This window comes from Halichoerus grypus, chromosome 10 (assembly GCF_964656455.1).
Source record: "Halichoerus grypus chromosome 10, mHalGry1.hap1.1, whole genome shotgun sequence".
Taxonomy (NCBI): domain Eukaryota; kingdom Metazoa; phylum Chordata; class Mammalia; order Carnivora; family Phocidae; genus Halichoerus; species Halichoerus grypus.
In genome coordinates, this window is record NC_135721.1 from 59,018,928 (window position 1) to 59,044,816 (window position 25,889).

The following is a 25,889-nucleotide window of genomic DNA, read 5'->3' on the forward strand; positions in this document are numbered from 1 at the left end:
ATCTCCTGCAAACACCCCCAGTGTGATCTTAATGACTCCTTTCAGAGAATGATGTTCATTTTCACAGATGATGAAGGGGCAACTCCTGTTAAAAGAAGGCGTGTTAGCAGTGATGAGGAGCACACTATAGACAGCTGTATCAGCGACTTGAAAACAGAAACCAGGGAGGTCCTAACCCCAACTAGCACTTCAGACAATGAGACAAGAGACTCCTCAATCATTGATCCAGGAACTGAACAAGATCTTCCTTCCCCTGAAAATAGTTCTGTTAAAGAATATCGAATGGAAGTTCCATCTTCGTTTTCAGAAGACATGTCAAATACCAGGTCACAGCATGCAGAAGAACAGGCCAGTGATGGTAGATTTGAAGACTGTAAAGAATTTAAGGACCTCCACTGTTCCAAGGATTCTAACCTAGCTGAGGAAGAATCCGAGTTCCCTTCTACTTCTATCTCTGCAGTTCTCTCTGACTTAGCTGACTTGAGAAGCTGTGATGGTCAAGCTTTGCCCTCCCAGGACCCTGAGGCTGCTTTATCACTCAGTTGTGGCCATTCCAGAGGACTCTTTAGTCACATGCAGCAACACGACATTTTAGATACTCTGTGTAGGACCATTGAATCTACGATCCATGTGGTCACAAGGATATCTGGCAAAGGAAACCAAGCTGCTTCTTGACATTAGATGTAGCATGTCTACTTTTAAGGTCCCCTCTCCCCCCAATGCTGTTTGTATAAGTTTTGCTTATTTCTGTTTTTGTGCTTCAGTTTGTCCAGTGCTCTCTGCTTGAATGGCAAGATAGATTTATAGGCTTAATTCTTGGTCAGGCAGAACTCCAGATGAAAAAATTTGCATCTTCAGTATACTTTCTAAAGGGCAATCAGATAATGGATATGTTTTATGTAATTAATTAAGAGTTCACTGTAGTGGCTTTCATTTCATATGGCTGTCTGGGAGGAACAGGGTTCCCTGGCCCTGTACAATGTAATTTAAACTTACAGCATTTTTACTGTGTATAATATGGTGTCCTCTGTGCCAGTTTTGTACCTTATAATAGAGGCAGATCGCCTCAGATCGCTGTGGTTCTTATTATCAAAATTAAGTTTACTTGTATACGGAACAACCACAAGAAATTTGATTCTGTAAAGAATCCTCTTTAGCTGTGGCCTGGCAGTATATAAATGGTGCTTTATTTAACAGAATACCTGTGGAGGAAATAAAGCACACTTGATGTAAAAATAATTGTTTTATTTTTATTGACATGACTGATTGATTGCTATTCTGTGCACTTAATTAAACGGATTGTGATGACTTTTCATTTGTTTACATTTAACATTGCTTTAGTCTTCTCAGATGAAAGTAAAGAGAAAACTGTGAATGGGAGGGAAGCACTTCTCCATTATACTCTCTTTCATCATGGTAGTGGCGGCCCGAAAAGTCACTTACCCCAGAGCCTTTCAGGCCTCCGCCCGGAGTGCACATCTGCTGCGGGGAGCAGCCGCGTGACGTGGCCCAACGCACCTCACACCAACATGCTTCTGAACGCGACATGCTGCTGCTTTGCTACCTAAGAGCTACAGACCTTAGAAACCCTGAAGTAAGATAAAGGAATAGTATCAACGTGCCATTTATTTTTTTGTCTGCCTGAACTAAAAATACAGCTAAAGTAGCTTGCTAGGACAAGCTTTAGTGGGAAACAGCAACCATCTGTCCTCAGAGGCTCAGTCTCTTCCCAGAGAAGCAGCTATGGGAGGTAAGGTTAATACTGACTTTCCAGGTTGCCTGCTACTTTTAACCCAATGAGAGTCTAGTAGTAAAGATTCAAACAGTGCTTTGAATTCTATATAAGCTCATGGATTTCACCCAGTATAAATTAAGTGTTTTCTTTTTTAAAAGGAGTAATGGGGAAGAGGTAAACTTGACACTTTTCCTGCTTACAAAAAGTAATACCCCATAAAAATCTTCTAATTCAACCATTTAGGGCTGGGTCAGCTGTAGTAAACCTTTTATTTCTTCAAAATGCTGCTTCTGCCAACAGAATTTCATGCTCTCTTCTTTACAGACAGGAGCTCCTGTACAGTCTAACTGCAATTCAGTTCGCCCTGGAGTAGGCACAAAACTCAGTGCGACTGTTGCATAGTGTTCTGGAAAGAAAATGAGAAGCTTATTACTGCATTACAAAAAGGAAAACTGTCCATACAGTACTACTATTTTTTTTACAGCGTGTCGGGGGCTGGGGCATGGGGGCAAGCTTGAGTGTTTCTAGACTCTTATAACAAAGAATACTAGTAACATACCTTCTGGCCAGTTCCTACATCTCCATTTCACGATGATCTTTTTATTTGTCAACTAAAAACAAAGGGGAAATTCCCTTAAGACAGCTTTTAAAACTTCCAGCAATACAGGAAATCCCTGAGCACTAAAAGTACTGAACAAACAATGGTACAGTCCCATCTTCCAGGTTCTACAGTGGCACCACTGAAAATCCACTGTTCCTGCGTGCCAGAACGTCCTTAACAGCACCAGCCTCGAGGACAGAAGTGCAGTGACATTGGTAACCCAAACAGAACTGCTGTCGGGGCTGAGGCAACGCAGACCCTAGTGATTTATGCTTTAGGTGGCCGAAATGTGAAACTTGTACAGCAGGAGTTAAGAATTCTACTTCCTTCTTCTAAAACCATAAGCATTAGCACAACTACTGTGCAAACTCAGTCTTCATCTTTATCATTACTTAGTATGTGTAACATTTTTTATTTGTTCTACAACCAAGTATACATACTTAATAATGTTCTCAAAATCAACTTTATAATGTTCTCCAGTTTCTGTGAGCCCAGGTAAAAAACCAAAGCAAATTTTTAAAAAAGAGCATGGATTTTAAAAAGCAATACTGGGGCACCTGGCTGGCTCAGTGGGAAGAGCATGTGACTCCTGATCTTGAGGTCATGAGTTCAAGCCCTATGCTGGCTGTAGAGATTACTAAAATAAAAAAAAAGGCAGTATTAACATAAGAGTCCAGTCCCAGCTTACTTTTTAACCCTAAAGATCACTTACCAATTCTATATATTCACCGGTGATGTTCCCATCAAACATAGGAATTTCCCTCCCTTTTCAGCTTCTAATACAGCAGGAGATTTAGAAAATTTTTGCACCAACTAACCAAGCAAAACATACAGCAGACATGTTAGTCCAGTGTGCCCTATCACCTTTTTAACCTAAATGCAAAGTATTAACAATTAAGGTAGTTGGGGTTTTTTTTCCCCTTTCCTAATTCTGAATCTGTAGCTTTTACATAGAGCTTTCTCTCCCTCTCCCTCAGAGGGAGAAAACTCAGTAATGTATCTCCTAAACGTGGATCTGTTTCCCCAAACTGCCCATCTTCTACCCCCTTTGAATTTTTTAGAAGTTATCCTAAAGACTTCTATCACTACCATTCTAGATCGCTTCAAATGTAAGAACATGGCCATATGGGAAATGAAAAACCAGCTCCCGCTCTCAGTGGCACGTTGTCTCCCCGTGTCAGCACTGAAGATCCTAGCTTGGGAAGTTACTTACATCCTTCACAGTGAAGACGCTGTACAGTTGCTCTGTAGTGGCGTCGAAGAGTTCCGTCATGTGCAGTGCCACGGTGGGGATCCTTACCCCCAACCCCATTGGAGATGAAGCCTGGATCTCAAGAAGAGAAGAGGTTCCAAAGGCTAACTAACTAGCATGCCAGGGATCAAGCTACTTAGATTTTAAAATTCAGTCTTCCCCTCTTAATAAAATACCAAAATGTCCCCAAATTTCACACTACCCTTTTCCAGACACATGGAAATAGCACAAAAAGCCTTTTAACACCACCAATCCTGGTTACTGTGAAACAGAGCTCATTGTTCCTATGAGCTCTTCGACTTTGCTCCACTCCCAGGTCGTCGCTTAACACCCCAAATCCTCCTTGGATGTGTACATAATGGCCCAGAAGGCATAAAGATGAAGGACAATAGCACTTAAGGCCAAAGGGTGTCAATTCCCCAACACCAGATGCCAAGGATGGGACCTAAAACCACCCAATCTGAAAGTCTGGAGAGGTTTTTCCACTGTGGTAGGTGAACCTCAAAGTTGCCTGGTTTTATAATCTGTTTCCTACCAAAGAACCCGCCTTTGGAACATGGTCTTGAACTAAATTCAATATTTATCCCACAAGAAGCCCTGTTTATATATTCCCTTCCATCAAGGATAGAAATCTTATTTCATCATTTCCCCTCAAAATGGCAAGGGATGCAAAGATGGATGAACCGGCCGGCCTCACTAACCTTTACAGTTCATCATTTAGGGCTTTGAAGCATCCTCATTAAGTACTTCCTTTTCCCTCCCTACATACTGGCCCCAGAGGACATACCTGCAAGGTGTTCTCACTCAGTTTCCTTTCAACTGTCGGTTCCTGGGTTGCCATGGCTTTTGTTGGTAAAATCATTCCCACTGTAAATTATAAAAAGAAACATACAGGAAGTGATTTAAAAAAAAAAATTCTTTGAGCACCACCAGTAAGGCAGAAAATCCAAACAGCTTATAAGAAAATAAGAGAATGGATATTTATAAAGAATTCCTTTATCATTGAGAATTTCAAGGCCATAGCATGTTTTTACATATAAAATTAATTTATGAACATGAGTTCTATAGCAACAAATGCCTTTTCTTTTTTCAAATCCCTCACTTTTATTTAGTTCTTGATAGAAGAGTGGTATTTTCAAATTGTTTTCCAAAAAGCTCAATTTTATAAAACAACTACTAGCTTTATGACCTTCACCTACTGTCAAATCCAGACACTTAATTGCTTCACCACCACCTCACAAAGCTTGGCCTTCCAGTATTCAAGCCTGTGGGCCAGGCAACACCTAGATACTCCAGTAACAGAGTCCAAGGATGAGGTGCAGACATTCAGGCCCCACTGGTCATTTTGCCTGGCAGGTGACTAATTTAGGGAAGAAGCCAATAACCTCACTTCTACGCAGGGTAGATACGATCTAGGTAAATCTCAACTCTATCTGCAATATCTTTCATTCCTTCATTGATTCATTCAACAAAGATTTATTCATAAGCACCTACTATGTGCCAGGCATTGTGCCAGAAGCTGGAGCGACAGCAGTGAACAAGACACACACCTTCCATGCCCCCTTAGAGCTTACACTCTAGGAGCGAAGATAAACCTTGAACAAGTAAATTACACAAACAACTGAATAAATTATCATTCCAGAAAACTCTTAGTAATTCCATAGGCAAAATAGTTTGCGTTGTGTACGATACCAATAGTCACTAATTGTGGTCTTACTCATGACTAGCTCTCAACCTCCAGATGACAATTTATCCTGCAGCATAAAGAGCTGTTTCTGAAGCCTTAACAGACATCACCCTAACCTGGGAATCCAGACCATAGTACAGAGCATAACTTGCGTAAATAGAAAAGGGACCGTCTGGTTCACAAGGGTTGCCGTCTTTACCCGTCTTAAGTGCCTTCAGGTAATCTCCAAGGGCCTCCCTGACCTTGGCGGTGCCTGCAGTTTTCATAAGATCCTTCAGTATACCCACATCTTTCTTTTTACTCACATTCACCTACAAATCAGAAAAATACAAACCCTAAGAAAATCTGGTTTGATGTACTCTCACAGCATCAGGACACATGGCTGGGAGGAGCGCTGTGATGCTGGGGGAGGGGGAAGAAGTGGATATAAGAGAGATGCACCAGGTTTCTTCACAGACTTTGAGAAGCTGTAAGGGTTTTTTAATCAAAGGTCCATTGACTGGGTTGTGGCCAAATCTGGAGTGGACTTCTTAGAAATGTGAACCCCTTAATTTGCCTATAAAATGTTATGTGTATATGTGTATGTATTATATTGATGATATAGTCACCCCATGGCTTTTATCAGGGTCTAGAAATGCGCTGTCCAGTACGGTAGCCACTAGCCACATTTGGCTATTGAGCACTTGAAATGTGGCTGGTCTGATTTGAGATGTGCTAGAAGTGTAAAATAATACACAACAGACTTTGAAGAATTAATACAAAAAGAGAATGTAAAATAATCTCAATAATTTTGATACTAATTACATGTTAAAATGGTATTTTTATATATTTGGTTAAATAAAAGTATTAAAATTAATTTCACCTGTTTCTTTAACTTTTTTAATACAGCTACTAGAAAAATTTAAATTCCATATGTGGCTTGCATTGTATTTCTATTGAACAGCGCTGGTCTAGAACCCCAAAGCCAGTGTAATTAGGAAAATCAAGTTCCATAATAACGTGGCCTTGGGCTACACTTTGTTGATGCGGAGGAAAATTGGGAAAGGAAGGAAGAGGGAGGGGGGAAAGGGACAAGAAGAGAGTGGGGAGAAGGGGGCAGACAGGAAGAGGGAAGCATCCGAATGCCGCTCTGGCTCTTGAGAATGCGTCTGTGGTAGTCTCACAATGAAAAGAGGTGTTGGTTTGAAATATTTAGCGTTCCTATGATTTACTTGAGCTGGGCCTGGTCCCAGGTCATGGGTCCCAGTATGTCCTGTAATGCCACCAAGGGTTGAATCTAAAAGGCCAGTTTAATATGCTCATGAAAAACTTTTCAGCTGGATCTGAATATAGTGAAGTGAAATCACAGCCCTTAAATACGGCAACCACACGTCTAAAGATGGGTCTGACACAGCCCCACTTTTATGGCATTTTATAACCTTTACTAAAGGCCAGTCATAGGCAAGTAGCTCAGTATGGTTTAGTTTTTCTCTCTTTGTTAAGAATTCACATTTAAGTAGGTTCACAAATCAAAAAGACCCTCTATCATACTATCTTAGTTTTGAAAATCGACAAGTGGTACAAATGGTCCCCACCCCCACCCCCGCCCCCTACCCCCAACCAAGTTTTTCAGCTTCAAGAGGGCAATCCCTGAAAACCAGGTCTGGGAGCTCCACAAAGCTCCACCTCTCAGGAGAGCTAGGAGAGCCAGTCAAAAGCAACGGGCAACTAACTAGTTTACCAAAAACCATGCAATATAACTGAAAGAGAGGACAGCTAAAAGCGGAGAATTTTCACCACTAAAGGGAAACAGCAAAGATGCAGAAACAGGACGCCTGGGTGGCTCAGTGGTTAAGTGTCTGCCTTCAGCTCAGGTCATGATCTCAGGGTCCTGCTCAGCGGGAAGCCTGCTTCTCCCTCTCCCACTCCCCCTGCTTGTGTTCCCTCTCTCACTGTCTCTGTCAAATAAATAAAATCTTAAAAAAAAAAAAAAAAAAAGATGCAGAAACAAGACCCCATTCACCCACCTGGGCATCTGCCTGAGCACGCTCCAGTCTGTACACGGTCACATCTACCTGCTACCAGCCCGGAGTCATAGATGAACCTGCGCAGGCGCCACACCTGGGATGAGCGGCAGCCCAGGGCTTCTGGGCCTTCCTCTTCTTCCTACACCTCTCCGTTCCACACCCCACACTGCCTCCCACAGTACAGCACACCTTCTTGGCAAACAAACCCTACACAATTCACCAAAACTACCGCACAGGAATCAGAGAGTCTATTAACAGTTTTTCAAATGCCCAATATTATACAGCATAAGCTTGGGAGGATACAAAAGAAACTAGCAGATACCTCACCTCAGTGTCATCTACTTCATTTTCTTCAGAAAGGTTGAGTATTTCAATCAATCCCTTGTGCTTTGCACCAGATTCTTTAATTACACCTAAAATGAACAAAATACATTCTTCAATCACAAAGTAACAACTGGTTTATGCAAAACTGCCCACCCCCCTCACAGGGTGCCACCACAGAGGATGACAAGGCAGGCTCAAGGCTTTGCCACCACACAGGTAGTTCTCCTAGCCCCCAACAGAGGTAAGCGAACAAGGAAGGTGGAGGTAAAACCTGGCCAATGAGAGTGCACACAAAACTAGGGGCCGGGTGGAAGGATGAGGTTGGAGGAAGTGGGCCTTTAACCAATGCTTTTGTTTTCCTCCCCCAATATTCTTTACCAGGTCAAATCAGGATAAAGGGCTGTCTTGAAGAGGAGTCACATAAAGGATGGAGGCCAGAAAGGGGCAATGAGGTCTAATCAGGGAAAGCATGAGGGGAGACAGGTGATGGCTTGGGGAAGTTGTGCATGGACTCCACGTAGCTGGATTTCTTTCAATACCAAAGTGCTGATTTCAGGGACATCAAGATGGCAACATAGGTTATTCCTGACTTCGGGTCCCCTCACAAGACCAACTAACTAGCAGGTATCCATAGAGGAGACACCACTGTGAAAATCCCAGAGTGCACCCTTATGGACCAGAGACAAAGGGCCAAATGAGAAGGGTAGGAGAAGTGATAAAACTGACCGAATCACCCCTCCCTCTTGCCAGCACAGAGCTGTGGTTTCTTCAGGTGTCAAAACATCCAGGTCCCCTAGCATTGGGGGATGCTTCCTAGAAGGCCCACCTGGGTCTCAGCTCCCAGGAACCACTGGGAATCAGACAGACAGAAGCAGGGCAGGACTTGAAATAACCAACACTCAAATCTTGTTGGAACGTGTTCCTACTACAGCAGAGCATGAGCAAAGATCCTGGCCAGTGACTCCGCCCTTCTGCAGAGCTGAGCTGGCAGCCCTATGTGGCTAGGGAGCTCAGTTGGTAGTTATGCCTGATTAGGGTCCCTGGTCAATGGACTGAAACCAGCTGTGGAGCCCATTCTACCGCCCCCACCCAGGCAAGGAAGCAAATCTGCAGCCCCACTCAACTGCTGGTGGAGCCTCCCATCATCCGGACCATACAGGAAGCCTGACCAGAGAATCTGGGCAGCCACTGAGCCCATCCTCCAGCCCTACTTGGGCAGGAAGCCAAACAGCCCTGCCCAATTGTTGAGCACAGTCTCTGGTCCCACAGAACGAGGGAGCCCAAACAGTAACCCTAAGCAGCCCTGAAGCCCAGCCTACAGACCTGCCCAAATGCTAGACACAGCGTCTGGCTTTGTCCAGACAGTGAGCCCACCCAAACACAGAGCGCAGTCCCTAGCCCCAACAAACTGCGGGATACAGCTGGAGGCCCATCCCCACCAGAGAGCCTGGCCAGCAATGTTGCTCAACAGCAGAGCATAGCCAGTGGCTCCTTGATCTGGAAGTGAAGCCTGCAGACCTATCCAACTTCAAGGCACAGTCTGATCACAGAGCACAGCCTGAGGCCAGGTCCAATCGTGAAGCCCTGCCTGTGGCCCCACCTGAACAGAGTCTAGCCAGCAGAACCATCTGGTCCGGGAGCACAGCCTGAGACCACATCCAACCAGGAGCAATGGTGGAGACCCACCCATTGCCCTGCCCCATCATAGAGTCCAAACAGTAGCACTGCCCTTCCAGGGAACACATCCAGGGACCACCCCCTGACCAGAGGTAACTGCAAGGCCCATATAGAGGCCCCATGTGACCATGGAGCACAGCGAGCAGCTACACCCCGTCGGGGAGTATGCCCAGCAACCCTGCTTGAACACAGAGCCCAAATAGCAGACCCCGCTTGAACACAGGAGCCCAGCCAGGAGAGCCCCGACCTCCAACCCTGATCACAGTATGAGCAGTGGCCCCACTCAACTAGAGATCCCGACAGCATGCCCTGCCCACCACAAATGCTACTAGATGACCCACCAAGTGACCCAAATTAAGCTGAATGGTGAAGGTCTTTTCCTACTGAAGCAAACCTGTAAATTCTGGAAAAGGAAATCACTTACATACGCAGATACCAACACAAGGAATTAAGGCTCATGAAGAATCAGGTAAACATGACACCACCAAAGGAAACTAATAAAGCTCCAATAACAGATCCTAAAGAAATAGAGATCCATGAACTATGTGACCAGTAATTAAGAATAAATCTCTTAAAGAAGTTTAGTGAATTATAAGAACACATAGACAAAATTAGGAGAAACTGCACGAACAAAATGAGAAATTCAACAAAGAAACAGAAACCACAAAGAAACACAACAGAAATCCTGGAGCTGAATACAATGACTGAACTGAAGAATTACATAGAAAGCTTCAACAGCTAAACTGACCAAGCAGAAGAAAGAATTAGTGAACTAGATGTTATTTGAAATTAGCATCATAAAAATATATGAATGTGTAAAACCCACTGGTAATGGTAAATACACAAAGTCAGATCATCTAATATTGCAATGGTGTTGCATAATTCACTTACAACTCTACTTTAAAAGTTAAAACATACTAAAAATAACCATAAATAATTTGTTACTAGATACACAATATGAAAATATGCAAATTGTAATATCAATAACCTAAATCTGAGGAGGGAAGAAGTATAAATTTCTGTATGCTACCAAAGTTGTTAATAGTTTAAATAGCATGTTATAAATATATTCCATGTAAGCCTCAGGGTAACCACCTGAGGAAAACTGTAGTAGGTACGCAAAAGATTATGATAAAGGAGTCAAAGCATACCACCACGAAAAGGCATCAGATCATCAAGGAAGATAAGAGAGGAAGCAAGGAACGCAGGATCTACAAAACAGTGAGAAAACAATTAACAAAATGGCAAGTGTAAGTTCTTACCCATCAATAATTACTTTAAACATAAATGGATTACATTCTCCAAAAGACACAGAATGGCTGAATGGATTAAAACAGGAAAAAACAAACAAAAAACAAAAAACAAGATCCAACAATATGCTGCCTATAATACAGAGACTCACTTTAGCTTTAAAAGGATACACATAAACTGAGAGTGAAGGGATGAAAAAGATATTTCAAGCAAATGGTAACCAAAAAAAAAAAAGCAGGAGTAGCTATACTTGTATTAGACAAAATACTAAGAAAAAATGGTCAAAAAAAAAAAAACTAAAGAAGGTTATTATATAATGCTGAAGGGATTGACTCATCAGGAAGATATAGCAATTGTAAATATTTATGTACCAACATTGAAGCACCTAAATATGTAAAGGAAATACTAAGAGAACAAAAAGGAGAAATAAGCAGCAATACAATAGTTGGGAACTCTAATACCCCTGATCAACAATGGATTATCCAGACAAAAAAATCAGTAAGGAACAGCAGATTTAAACATTACAGAGCAAATGGACTTCACAGGCATATATAAAATAGTCCATTAAACAGCAACAGAATACACATTCTTCTCAAGGATCCATGGAATGTCTTCTAAGATAAACCATGTTAGGACACAAAACATGTCTCAACAAATTCAAAAATACAGAAATTATAATATCTTTTCAAATCATAATGGTATGAAACTGGAAATCAGTAACAGGAGGAAAGCTGGAAAACTCACAAATACATGGAAATAAACAAACATTCCTGAACAACAAATAGCTCAGAGAAATCAAAAGGGGAATTTTAAAAATACCCTGAGACAAATGAAAATAGAAACACAACACACCAAAACCTACAGGATGCAGCAAAAGCAGTTCTAAGCAGGAAGTCTGTAGTGATGAGCACATACATCGAGGAAAAAAAAAAGGATTTCAAATAAAGAACCGAACTTTATGTCTCAAAGAGTTAGGAAAAAAAACAAACTAAGCCCAAAGTTAGCACAAGAAAGGAAATAAGAAGCATCTATAGATTCAATACAGTCCTTCTCAAAATGCCAACAGAATTTTTCACAGAAACAGAACAATTCTAAAATTTGCATGAAACCACAAAACACCCCCAACAGCCAAAGCAATCCCGAGAAAGAACAACAAAGCTGGAGGCATCACAATTCCTGATCTCAAACTTTACTACAAAGTTACAGTGATCAAAACAGTATGGTATGGACATAAAAACAGACACAGAGACCAATGGAATGGAATCAAGAGCCCAGAAATAAACCCATACATATATGATCAACTAACATTTGACAAGGGAGGCAAAAATACTCAGTGGGTAAAAGGTAGTCTCTTCATTAAATGGTACTGGGAAAACTTAATATTCACATGCAAAACAATGAAACTGGACCCCTATCTTCTATCACTTACAAAGATTAACTTAATGTGGATTAAAGATCTGAAACCATAAAACTAGGGAGGAGGAGAAAAGCTCCCTGACACTGGTCTTGGCAATAATTTTTGGATGGGACACCAAAAGCACAAGCAACAAGAGCAAAACAAGTAGGACTACATCAAACTAAAAAGCTCCTGCAGGCAAAACAATCACTCAACAAAAGGAAAGGGCGACCTACAGAATGGGAGAAAATATTTGCAAACCTTATCTGATAAGAAGTTAATATCCAAAATATATAAGGAACTCATAAAACTTGACAGCAAAAAAACCCCAAATAATCCCATTAAAAATGGGCAAAGGACCTAAATAGACATGGATGCAAAGGAGATATGTATGTGATATCTGGGGTGCCTCCATGGCTCAGTCAGTTAAGGGTCTGACTCTTGATTTCGGCTCAGGTCATGATCTCAGGGTCACGGGATCTAGCCCGGCCTCGGGCTCTGCGCTGGGTGTGGAGCCCACTCAGGAATGTCTCTCTTGGGTTCCTTCTGCCCCTCCCCAACTCGCATGTGCTCCAAAAAAAAGGACTACATCAAAATAAAAAGCCTCCAGGGCGCCTGGGTGGCTCAGCTGGTTAAGCGACTGCCTTCGGCGCAGGTCATGATCCCGGGGTCCTGGGATCGAGTCCCATATCGGGCTCCCCCTGCTCTGTGGGAAGCCTGCTTCTCCCTCTGCCTGCCACTCCCCCTGCTTGTGCTCTGTCAAATAAATAAATAAAATCTTGAAAAAAAAAAAGCTTCTGCACAGCAAAGGAAATAATCAACAAAACTAAAAGGCAACCTACTAACTGGGAGAAGATATTTGCAAATGCCATCTCTGATAAAGGGTTAGTATACAAAATATATAAAGAACTTATACTGGGGCGCCTGGCTGGCTCAGTCAGTAGAGCCTGTGACTTCTGATCTTGGGGTTGTGAGTTTGAGCCCCATGCTGGGTTTACAGCTTACTTAAAAAAGTAAGTAAAAAAAAAAAAAAAAAAACTGATACAACTCAACACCAAAAAAATAAATAATCCAATTAAAAATGGGTAGAGGACAGGGGTGCCTGGGTGGCTCAGTTGGTTAAGCATCTGACTTCAGCTCAGGTCCTGATCTCAGGGTCCTGGGATTGAACCCCATGTCGGGCTCTGCTCAGTGGGGAGTCTGCTTGTCCCTCTCCCTCTACCCCTCCCCCTGCTTGTGCGTGCTAATAAATAAATAAAATCTTTTAAAAAATTTAATTATTTTAAAAAATGGGCAGAAGACATGGACAGACATTTCTCCAAAGAAGACACAGAGATGGCCAACACAAATGAAAAGATGTTCAACATCACTTACCATCAGGGAAACAAATCGAAACTACAATGAGATATCACCTCACACCTATCAAAATGGCTAAAATAAAAAACACAAGAAACAACAATTGTTGGTGAGGATGTGGAGAAATGGGAACCCTCTTGCACTGTTGGTGGGAATGCAAGCTGGTGCAGCTACTGTGGAAGACAGTATGGAGGTTCCTCAACAAATTAAAAATAGAACCACCTTAGGATCCAGTAATCACACTACTGGCTATTTACTCCCCCCCAAAAAAGAAAACACTAATTCAGAAGGATATATGCACCCCTATGGTTATTGCAACATTATTTACAATAGCCAAACTATGGAAGCAGCCCAATCGCCCACTGACAGATGAATGGATAAAAAAGATGTTGCACATATAGAATGGAGTATTACTCAGCCATAAAAAAAGAATGAAATTTTGCCATTTTCACTGACACGGACAAAGCTAGAGAATATAATGCTAAGCTAAATAAATCAGAGAAAGACAAATACCATATCATCTCACTTATATGTGGAATTTAAGAAACAAAACAAATGAACAAAGGGGAAAAAAAGGAGACAAGCCAAAAAAAAAAAAAAAAGAAGGCTCTTGGGGCACCTGCATGGCTCAGTCGTTAAGCGTCTGCCTTCAGCTCAGGTCATGATCCCAGGGTCCTTCCTGCTCCGCGGGAAGCCTGCTTCTCCCTCTCCCACTCCCCCTGCTGTGTTCCCGCTCTCACTGTCTCTCTCTCTCTCTGTAAAATAAATAAATAAAATCTTAAAAAAAAAAAAAAGACTTTTAACTCCAGAGAACTAATGGTTACCATAAGGGAGGTGGGTGGGAGGGATGGATGAAACAGGTGAAGGGGATTAAAGAGTACTCTTATCATGATGAGCACCGGGTGACGTATGGAATTGTTGAATCACGGTATTGTACACCTGAAACTAATTTAACACTTACGTTAACTAGACTGGAATTAAAATTTTTAAAAAAGGAGCCAGTCACAAAAGACCACATACTCTATGATTCCATTTATATGAAACGCCCAGAATAGGCAAATCCATCTATAGAGATAGATGATAGGAAACAGGCAAATCCATCCATAGAAATAGAAAACAGATTAGTGGTTGCCAAAGACTGTGGAGTGACTGCTACTGGGTACAGGGTTTTGTGAGTGGTGAAAATGTTCTGAAACGGACTGTAGTGGGAGCTGCACAACTCTGTGAGCGCGCTGAAAACCACTGACCTATATACTTCAAACGGGTGAGCTGTATGGTATGTGAATTAGATCTCAATAAAGCTGATATTTAAAAAAAAAAAAATCATCCCTGCCCTGATGAATGGGGTTGGGAGGGGAACCAGAATAATAATATATTTAAGTAACCATATAAAGATACCAAATATCAGTGCTTTGGGGGAAAATAAAGCAGGAAGAGAGACAGTTCAAAGAAGGGACCTGCAATTTTTATAGGATAGAGACAGGTGGCTTCACTCAGGACAAAGACCAGAAGGACCCAGAAGAGTCAGCAGGCAGCTGTCTAGGGGAAGAGTGCTCCGGCAGCTCCAGAAAACTCTAGGGCTCACAAGTGCCTGGCAGACAAGAGTGCTGCTAAAATCGAAGGGCTCTAAGCAATGAGTGCTGGGAGAAAGGGAAGCCCCCCAGCTTGCTAGACAAGGCACTCTACATGACAGAAGGATGTCTGGAACTACACACACCAAATCCAGGGGCTAGTGAGTGCTAGGCCCCATCAGGAGTTCTAAAAATATCTACTGAAGGAATGAATACTACACCAGCTGACTCTGCCCCAAGGCTGCCTCCAGCTCCTAGCTGTGCCCTGAGCCCCCCGTTACCTTTCCAGCTCAGCCTGATGTTCCACTCATAGAAGAAAATCAGCTTTCCTTTGTGGCTGCTGCAAGAAGCCTCACCTTCCACCTGCTTCAGCTCACTGATCTCAACGCGGCCAGCCTCGTTCTCCACGACGATGCCCACCAGGAGGTCACGGAGCTTCCCCTTGGACCAGCGGGTGGCATCCCGCTCTGTCCTGCCAGGGACCAGAAGGGCAGAGCCGTGAGTGGAGGCCCCAGCTGGTAGCCGCATGCCCAGGCTGGGGCGTGCGGGTAATGCCCGGACCAGCCCAGATCAGCCCACTGCCTCTCAGGCAGCCCTAAGAGCCCTGCCACCCTCAAAGTTCAACCAGATTTCTACCAGATATCTTTTAATATTCCTGCTCGGTTCCTTAAGATATTATTATCCACTATGTAGTGTTTTGTCTTAAAAACACTGGCTTATTCTGGGGGAAAGGGGGCCTAGCAATCCCACCCACTGGAAAATGGATGGGCAAAGCCTGGGCCGTACAAAAAGTTTTAATTTTAATCAAAACAAGACACATTATCAAGTGCATATATTATCTCATGCAATCTTCCCAAATAAATGTTCCCATTTTAGCGAGTGGAAATGAGGGGAGAGAAGCCCCTGATGTGTCCGCGGCGACAATGCCGGGAAAGGAGAGGCCAGGGCTCCCTCAACAAGCCGCTCCCAGGCTGACGGCTTTACTCTGCCCCGGACCCGCCCCAACTTCGGCTTGACGGCCTTGAGGCACCAGTGTACCCTCAGTGATGCTGCATCACTTCCTGAAACTGTGCGGGAGCGAGGGACGCAGAAATCGCCCACGTTCCACATGCCATACAAAAAGGATGTGCAACGGTTCAAACTCCTAGAAAGAAGGCAGGGCTCACCCGAGGCCCATCGTGTTGAGATCCAAATTCACTACATACAGACCGACACACACACACCACTAGCTCCTTTTAACTTCCAGGAACATCAAGGGGGGGGAGGGGAGCTCTTAAGGTCACAGACTGTCAAAGTTGAAGAGGCCAGGCAGATACCATTCATGGGGCCCAGACCAACTTTCAAAAGGAGGAAACTGAAGTCCCACAGCCAATGCAGATAAGCTCCCCCCCCCACCCCCACCCGCGGTCTCCAGACTCCGCTGAGGCTAATCACAGCCGCTCTTTGAGCCGCTGGTGAAGGAGGGAATCCTCTGCACCTGTGCAGGCCCCGCCCCACAGAGGGAGCGCCGAGGCCCGGGAGGCGCCGGAGAGGCCGGGCCGCCGCACCCCGCAGCGCACGGGGAGCCGGCTGCTCGCAGAGGGGCCCCACCGTCCCGCCCAACGCTCGGGAGGGAGGAGGCCCGAAAGCCCCGGCCCCGGCCCCCGCCCGGCCGCACCAGTGCCAGTTGTTCACGTTGGTCCCGTCCTCCCGCTCCTCCACGATCCAGCGCGGGTCCCCCTGGCCCCACTTGGCCATGTCTGCGCTGGCGGCGCGGCATCGGCTGACGGCAAGGAAGGGCCGCGACGCGGGCTGCCGTGCGGCTCCGTAGCGACGTTTCCGGCCTCCGAGCCTGGGATCGCAGCGTTCGCGGCGCCCAGAAAGTGCCAGAAAACCCCGCCCCCCGCGCCGCCCCGCCCCGCCCCGGTGCGGGGCGCGGAGGGAGCGGGAGCCGGACCAGGGCTCCGAGAGGCAGGGTCGCGGGGGGACGGGGCCGGAGAGGCCGGGAGGCCGCAAAGGTCGGCGCGGGGTTGCGGGATCCGGCAGGCGGGGCTGACGGGGGGAAAGGCGTCCGAGACGGGCGGCTGGGGAGGGGCGCAATCCGGGAGCCCGGGCCTGCGGCGGGACTCGCAAGTGCAGGGGTCACGAAGGGGGAGCCTCGGCCGCCTGCGAAAGACGCGGACGCCGTTTAAGGATTCATTATGCTCATTGCAGTGGCCATTTTCAGTGCTAGCCAGCGGGGCGGTGAGTAAGCGACGCCTGAGGGCGGTATTGGGGATGCAGCTGGCGGGCTGTCGGCGGCCGCGCTAACTGCGCTCGGTGAACCTGGCGCTGGAGCATGCGCCGCAAGCACTGGGTCGCGCTGTTTGCTGTGCGCCCGGCTCCGGGTCCGAGCGCGCCCACGGTGCGCTGCGGTCTGCGCTGTGCGCGCTCTCTTCACAGCGTACCTCATATTCCGTTCCTGCAGAGCTAGTTCACGCTGGTTCACGCTGGTTCTCACGCCTTTCCAGCACCTGTGCAAGTAGCACGAGCTACCAAGTTCTGAGTTACTTCAGGGAGGTTTACGTTTTATTCACGTAATAATCCTTCATGGATGACCAAAGAATGTGATTGCAAGTGCATATTATTGCAGCTTAACGCAATTTTTCAATCATTCACGAATTTTCACCGTCCTGCAAAAACTGCACCAACTATAGGGGAAATGATGGAGGTGTCTATGAATATTTATTTAGCAGGGAAAACGGATAATGACAATGAATTGTGGAAGTACCTGACTCTTCCCTTCCCCTGTGGTGACCTGTCCTTTGCCTGTGGACTGTGCTCATCAAATTCACTGGTGGGAAACATTTCCTCCATCTGCTTATTGGAGCTACTACATTCCAACATCATCTTCCAAAAAGCCGCTTTTATGTAGTATGTAGTGTTTGATCCCCAACAAAGTGTTCAGAGTGTTTTGATCCCCCCCCCAAAATTTTTTTTTTATTTCACCTTTCATAGCCTTACTTCACCAAAGGCATGGGCACAAACACAAGGTATCAAATAGAAAAGAACAGCAATGGCAGTAGTAAATGGGCACCATTTTCTTGGGGATTCACTGTTCCATCTTTTATCCAATTCATAGAGGGGTGCCTGGCTGGCTCAGTCAGTAGAGCATGTCACTCTTGATCTCAGGGTCCTGTGCTTGAGCCCCACATTGGGGGTAGAGATTGCATACAGAGTATTACTAATAGAACATTACATGGTAAGATTTAGATATATATAAGTGTAACCTGGGGGAAAATAAGACATCAGAAAATATACAACGGCAGAAGCTATAATCACTAAAATTTTATGTGAACAAAAATATTTTGTAATATTTACACAAAAATTTATCCTAATGGAAATAATCTTATTACAGTGCAAATGGAAAAGGCATTCTATGTAATTGATCAAGAATTAAATTGGCCTAAAAGAAATTGCGCCAAAAAGTAATTTCACAAAGAAAATCTTCAGAATTAATGTAATTATTATTAAAATATTTGAGCAGGGAGCCTGATGAGGGGCTCAATCCCAGAACCCCGGGGTCATGATCTGAGCTGAGGGCAGACGCTTAACAGACTGAGCCACTCAGGTGCCCATTAGAAAAGTCATTCTTAAGAAACTTTGAACAATGGACAGGCGTGGGATAAAAACTGGGAGGAGGGAGATTTTTCAAGGTGGAAAGGAGGCCACAGATAGGTATTTGGAAGTGGAATCGATGAGCAGGAGGGATATTGGAGTGTAGCAGGGGAAGTGTTTTTCAGTGGCTGGGACTTTCAGCTTGGTTAGTCAACATCACCCTGAAAAACTAGAATGAAAAGGGGCTAGGAGAGGGGTTTATGTTATGACTCCGGAGATCAGCATTCAAGGGACAGGCAGAAGGCATTTCATCATGGAAGCCAAGGCCCATAATAGAGGCAGTGGCTGGCAGTGTTAGATATTGAAAAGTGCAGGTAGGATAAGAAGTTGTTCTCTGGATTTGATAAGAGGGTCCATGGGCCCTTTGCAGAGAGCAGTTTCAGTGAATGATGGGGGCAGAAGCCAGGTCACTGTTGACAGAGGAGTGAATGGGAGGTGAGAAGGCAGAGGGCGTGCTCTCAAAATGTCTGACAACGGTAAGTAAGAGAAATGGAGAGTAGTTAGATGGGGATGTGGGATGAAGGGAGGTTTTGCCTTTTCCCCTTAAATGTTTTCATATGCTGATGGGGACTAGCTGGTGAGAAAAAGGTCCAGGTCGTGGGGCAAAGCCCAGAAGCAAGGGGAAGAGAGGAGTCCAAAGGTAGGTGAGGTCAACCTGGGATTGGAAGACCCAGGAGAAAGGATTAGGATGGATGTTTCTATACCAAGCTTGGTTTTGATCGGTTTGATTTCCGGATGGGGAGAGAACAACTTTAGGTGGCATTTTGCCTGCAGCAAAGTGAGGGTGATAACCCTGACAGGCTTTGGGGGAAGAAATGAGAAATGTTCTAAGTATGTCTTTCTTGGGGCACCTGGGTGGCTCAGTCGTTAAGCGTCTGCCTTCGGCTCAGGTCGTGATCCCAGGGTCCTGGGATCGAGCCCCACATCTGGCTCCCTGCTCGACGGGAAGCCTGCTTCTCCCTCTCCCACTCCCCCTGCTTGTGTTCCCTCTCTCGCTATCTCTCTCTCTGTCAAATAAATAAATAAAATCTTTAAAAAAAAAAAAATACTCAGTATGTCTTTCTTCCCATCAGCGCTGGGGGTAAGCCCAAATCATTGCCACCTTTTCTAAACACAATTAACTCCACCACACTTTCTTTGTGTCTAAAGAAAGGAGCTGAAAAGTACATATCCATGACTGACTCTTACTAGCAATGCTTTAGAGAGTCAGGACTTCGATTCAAGCTTCACATCACAGTAGATCTACGAGCTGCTAAGATTCTGCTGTTGAGAAAGTCATTGTTCTCATTTATTTTTATAATTCTAATGCCTATGCTGCAGTTTGATTTAATTCCATTAACATTTATGGAGCTACCAAAGTGCACATCTGCCCAAAGCACATGAGAGCCCGTAGCGCACTGTGTACGGCCATTTGCTCTCAAGCTGTATTATTTTCACTGGCCTGCTCGCCTTGAAGAAGGAGCTCTTCCTTCTTTTTAGCCCAAGGCCAGAGCTGTGCCAGCACACAGTGCAATGCCAGGAGTTGTATGGATGACTGAATGAAAAAAAGGAAAAAATGCTTCTCAAACCTGAATGTTCCAACCTATTAATAGGCTATAAAATCAATTCAGTAGGCATCTGCTGACTGAAATGAAATAGAGTTTAAATTATCAGTGATTACATATGATAAAAGCAAATATTTCTTAAATCATTACGTGTGTGTGTCTGTGTGTGTGTGTTATGTGAGAGTTACACTAAGGGTTTTTTTTAGTTGGAAAGCCACAGCTATAGCAAACCCAAAGACAAATGCAACAGCTTACAAACTACCTGTTGATCTGTTTTGCACATTGGAGAATCACCAGCGTCTAGCACATAACAGTTCTCAATAAATATTGGGTAAATGAATAAATACATAAAAGTAAAAGAAGACATTGGTTGAAGGGATATGAAAGGAGAGAACTGGGCCTTTGAAGGATGGATGGAATTTTAACAGGTAAATATGGGAGACCTCGGTCCAAACCAAAGAAGAAAAGCACTAACAAAGATGTGAAAGTCAGGAAAGTCATTGGGGGAAGCAGAATGAATGGGCACCAACATGGTGGGCAATCGGAGTATCATGAGCTGCCGTCCTCTTTCCCTCCCAGCAGGTGGCGGCAGAGGCGGCTTGTGCAGCCTAGCCCAAGGTTAAGGCTGAGACCCTCACGACAAGGAGTTGCTGCTTAAACAGCTAGAAGACCTGAAGGGGGTGCTATCGAGCGGCGCGTCGGCTAAGTGACAGGCAGCGCGGCTTCCAAGCTCTCCAAGATTCGAGAGCACATTCATCTCCGGTGTTCACACCGTCATTAACCAGATCAGAAAGACAAGCTCAGCAAATTCTACAAGGGTGAGAGGTAGGAGCCCCTGCACCTGCGGCCCAAGAAGACACGTGCCATGAGCCTCGCGAGCAAGCGCCAAGAGGACTGGAAGGCCAAGCAGCAGTGGCGGAAGGAGCAACGGTACCCACCGCGGGAGAACGCGCGGTCAAGGCCTCAACATTGGTGTTAATGAAACACGATGGGGGAGGGGGGTGGGACTATATAAGGAGGACAGTTTGAAAGCCAGTGTGAAGAAGGCTTTTGACACCAAGAGTGAAGTAAATGTGTGCTGGGTTCTTCCCCTGCAGCGGTGTCAGACCATGCTGGCAGGCTCAGAAGCCCAAGGCTTGGATCCAGGTCTTGGATCTGCCACTTAAATTCCTAACCTCTTTGTACTTCACCATCTAAAATGGGGATAGTGTTAACAGCTATCCATACAATTAGATTCAACTGCTAGTAACAAAGTAGCAATAACAAAATAATACTAAAGAAGATAGCCTTTTATTTTCCTCTCGTGTAAAAACAGGTGGTCCATGGCAAGTATGGAAAATATGCAATCAGTAGAGCCCTGAGTTTACATCAACAATACTCCACACATGGCTTCCACATCAGGGTTCAAGATGGCCACTCAATCTACATTCCAACTAGCAGGAAGAAGAAAGAACGGAAGTATATTCTCAACCTTTAAGACACACCCCAACACTTCTGCTCAGACACTATTGGTTAGAACATGTCACGTGGAAATTCCGAGTGGCAAGGAAACCTGGGAAGTATGGTCCTTATTCCAGTCAGCCACATGCCCAACTCACATTTGGGAATTCTGTTACCAACAAAGAAGGGGGGTCAACCAGCAGTGTTCTGCCGCCCAACCTCATAGGTAGTGTGAAGTTAAAGGAATTAATACAACTAAAGCTATTAGAACAGTTCTAGGCACATAGGAAGCACTTGATAAATGTTTTGGTTGTTTTCCTCACCCTCCCTGGCTGATCTTCTCTAGTCCAGGATATACACTAACTACCACCAAACTCCAAATACTCCTAAACTGACAGTTATAGCCTAGGTTTCCCAGCCAAGCTCAGGGCAACTCCTGTAGCCAATGATCTGCTTTGTCAAAGATGGCTTACCATCACTTCTGTATCCTTACTTGCAGGAATAAGGAAATAAAAGGAGGGTGTGCTTCTCTTCTTTTAAGAGCCTGACTCAGAAGTTGCAGATATCATATCTATGCTCACCTCAATGGCCAGAACTTACATGCTCCCAGATAAAATATGGGGGAGGGGTTGTTGTTATAAATAGAAGGGTAGAATGTATATTTGGAGAATAACCTACAAGGTCTGGCTCACTGCCACTTCCTTGAACCTGCTCCTCTTCCTGTTTCCCTCCTGGCTTCCCTCTCTAGGCCTGTGGGTATCACCATCTATAGTAGTTCAAGGGCTCATCTGTGACTCTGCCCCACCCTTGTCTCCAGAGCGTCATGCTGCACAGCTAGGCACTACCCATGTTCCAATCTGCACTTCACATTGAGCTGTGATATATTGAATGAATGAATGAATGAATGAATACATAAATAAATAAGAGAGAAGGGAAAGCCTACTTTTTAGGAGAATGTGAACTAATATTGTTAATCAATAAGTGAAAACTACTTATTATTTTTACAGTGGAGAAATCCAACAGACACCATCTTAACTAATGATAAAAATTAAAATTACATCAGGGCATCTGGGTGGCTCAGTCAGTTAAGCATCTGCCTTCTGCTCAGGTCATGATCCCAGGGTTCTGGGATGGAGTACCACACTGGGCTCCCTGCTCAGCGGGGAGTCTGCTTCTCCCTCTCCCTCTACCCCTCCATTTACCCCTCCCCACTGCTCGTGCTCTCTCTCTCTCAAATAAAATATTTTTTTAAAAATTTTAAATTATATCAGTTTCTAGGGGACAAATTGAGAGTCCATGCCTCCTCTTTTTTTAAAAAAGATTGATTGATTGATTGGTTTTAGAGAGAGAGAGTGCAAATGGAGAGAGGAACAGAGGGAGAGAGAGAGAATCTCAAGCAGGCTTTCCACTGAGTGTGGAGCCCCAGAAGGGGCTCTATCTCATGACCCTGAGATCATGAGCTGCGCTAAAACCAAGAGTTGGATGCTCAACTGACTGGCTCACCCAGGTGCCCCTAGAGAGCACATGTCTCTTGATATGATGCACTGAGATCACAGGATCACTTCTAGAATAGTTCTGCCAAAGATATATGACCTGAACCTAATCATAAAGAAATTATCAGGCAAACCCAAACAGTGAGAGACATTCTACAAAGTAATTGACCTGTAATATTCAAAAGGGTCAAGGTCAGAAAAATCAAGTGAAGTCTGAGGAATTGGTCCAAATTGAAGGCGATCAAAGAGGTGTCACAACTAAATGAAAAGCATTATTCTGATTAGGATGCTGAACTTAGAAAAATATATTGGGACAATTGGCAAATCTCGAATGTGGATTAGATGATTGACACACAATAGTTTAACACTGTTAACTGATGGTTGATCTGTGGTTATGTGGAAGAATCCCAATATTTAGGAAATATGGGCTAAAGTACGAAGGGTAAGTGATATAGCATGTTTGTGTCTTACTCCCAAATGCTTACAAGATATGAATGATAAAACAAATATGTAAATTGTTAACCTAGGAATCTGAGTTAAGGCACATAGTTTTGTAGTCCTGTTGCAACTTTTCTGTAAATTTGAAATTATTTCATTATAAAATGTTTTTTTCTAAAAATAGGCTTTCTGGAGCACCTATGTGGCTCAGTTGGTTAAGCTTCCAACTCTTGGTTTCATCTCAGGTCATGATCTCAGGGTTGTGAGATTGAGCCCCATGTGGGACTCCTAGCTCAGAGTGGATTTTGCTTCTCTCTTTCTCCCTCTCCCTCTACTCCTCCTGCCCCAGCTCACACACTCTCTCTTAAATATATATTTAATAGGCCTTGCCAGTTTGTTGTTGGTGTTTTGACATTATTTTTTGCTGAACAGAAGTTTTTTGTTTTTGTTTTTGTTTTTAACAGTCCAATTTATCACACTTGTCCCTTTTGGCTTTTGAATGATGTGCCCTACTTGAGGTAGTCATTTGAAGAAAGTCTCTGGGTCAACAGCTAATTAAAGAGGAAAGGTGAAAAGTTTGATCTTACTTCTGCAAGAGAAGCACCAGTAGGCATTGAGAAAGAATTGCTCAACTTTTCACTGAATCCATAGCTTAGGAGATGGAAACAGACTCTGAAAGCTTTACTGATCACTGAACATCTTCAGCTGAGTTTCTGGCAAATACCTCAAATTCAACAGATCTAAAACCCAGCTAATCTCTTCTCTCAAATTAGTCCCTTCTCTGGACTCTCCTATTTCTGACAGTCCCTCAGGTTTCCAAACTCAGAAGTTATCCTGTGTCCTACTCTCTTTCCTCCCACATCTCACCAGAAACTGACATTCTTTTCTTTACTCTTTTCATAGTCTCCTTATGTGCTGCCATTTCCCAATTCCAGATCCTCATCCTTCAAATCCAGATTGTCACTACAGCCACCTCCATTTATCTTCTGGTTGCTACTCTTCAATAACCTAATTCTGGAAGAAACATCACATGCCTCCATCCCCCCATTATAATGTAGAAACATAAAACTGGATATCAACTTTTATCCTTTGAGTTCTTATTCAACTGTAAAACCAAATTTACAAATCAAATACAAAAGCACAAAACCAATAAAATGCAAATTAACATTTAGTGCCAGATGCTGTTCTTTGACTGCTCTGCTGCTCACCCCATAGTTGTGGCACCAATGGCCTCCTGGAAGTTCCATGTGCCTGTACTATCATGGGCACTAAGGTCAATTTTCCTGCCATTTTCTTCTATTGGGACATTTACAAAATCATGGTTAGTATAGTGAGTCACCAGGAAATTGGTCTTCACTTGACATAGATGCATCATTTACATACTAATTCCTCCTCTAATCTTTTCTCATCAGCTTGCAACAAAGTAATTTGGTTCCCTAAATACAAATGCAGATAGGGGACTATTCCCATGACACCACATGAGAATACATAACAATAAATCATTATCTACATAAGTCTCAATTTTCTTAGATTAAAATTTTAAATATTCATACCTACTTTAATCACAAGAAAAAAAGAAGCAACCCAAGTGTCCATCAATGGATGAATGGATAAATAAAATGTGGTATATACATACAAATGGAATATTATTCAGGCTTAAAAAATAAGGGAATTCTTTATATAGTAGGGAAAAGACAGCCTCTTCAACAAATGGTGCTGGGAAAACCAGACAGTTACATGCAACAGAATGAAACTGGACCACTGTCTTATACCACACACACACATACACACAAACTCAAAATGGATTAAAGACCTAAATGTGTGACTTGAAACCATAAAACCCACAGAAGAAAACGTAGGTAATAATTTCTTGGACATTTCTGTAGAAATATTTTTCTAAATATGTCTTCTTGGGCAAGGGAAGCAAAAACAAAAATAAACTATTGGGACTACATCAAAATAAAAAGCTTTTGCACAGTGAATGAAACCATCAACAAAACAAAAAGGAAATCTACTGAATGAGAGAAGATATTTGCAAATGATATACCTGATAAGGGGTTAATACCTAAATATATAAAGAACTTACACAACTCAACACCAAAACAAACAAACAAACAAAAACCAAACAAATAATCCTATTTAAAATGGGCAGAGGAAGGAGTTAAGATGGTGGAAGAGTAGGGGAATCCCAAGTTTGTCTCATCTCTCAAATACAACCAGATAGTAATCAAATTATTCTGAACACCCAAGAGATCAATTGGAGGTCTGAGAAAACAAATGCTGCAAGTCTACAAGTAGAAAAGTGACCGTTTGGAAGGTAGGAGGTGTGGAGACTTGAATCTGGGGTGATATAGCTGAGGATAAGGCAGCAGGGAGAGAGCCTGCTTAAGGAGGCTACTACAAAGTATTATAAGCAGTGGAGTACAAAATCAGAATTTTTAGAAGTGTGCTACAGTAGGGGACATGCCTGGCTTAAAGGTGT

At 43.8% G+C, this 25,889-nt stretch overlaps 2 protein-coding genes and 1 long non-coding RNA gene across 9 annotated transcripts in view; 2 read left to right on the forward strand and 1 right to left on the reverse strand.

Moving 5' to 3' along the window:
* USP34 (ubiquitin specific peptidase 34) overlaps positions 1-1,315 on the forward strand; it is a 256,698-nt gene extending 255,383 nt beyond the window's left edge. For all 7 annotated transcript variants that reach the window (XM_036083556.2, XM_078056506.1, XM_078056507.1 and 4 more), the window contains one exon: positions 68-1,315. In XM_036083556.2, coding sequence (XP_035939449.2) covers positions 68-675 — 608 coding nt within the window. In that variant the 3' untranslated portion in view covers positions 676-1,315. The remainder of the gene's footprint in view (positions 1-67) is intronic.
* LOC118530441 (activator of 90 kDa heat shock protein ATPase homolog 2-like) lies at positions 1,231-17,067 on the reverse strand. The gene is given in 11 exon segments (XM_078056512.1): positions 1,231-1,589; positions 2,001-2,141; positions 2,295-2,346; positions 3,049-3,089; positions 3,092-3,149; positions 3,550-3,660; positions 4,376-4,455; positions 5,475-5,586; positions 7,609-7,694; positions 15,138-15,328; positions 16,514-17,067. Coding segments are annotated over 11 exon segments (981 nt in total). The 5' UTR covers positions 16,594-17,067; the 3' UTR covers positions 1,231-1,560.
* Positions 16,926-22,041, forward strand: LOC118530653 (uncharacterized). The gene is made up of 2 exons (XR_004914763.2): positions 16,926-17,079; positions 20,619-22,041. It is a non-coding gene; the product is annotated as an uncharacterized LOC118530653 (long non-coding RNA).
* The last annotated feature ends 3,848 nt before the right edge of the window (positions 22,042-25,889 follow it).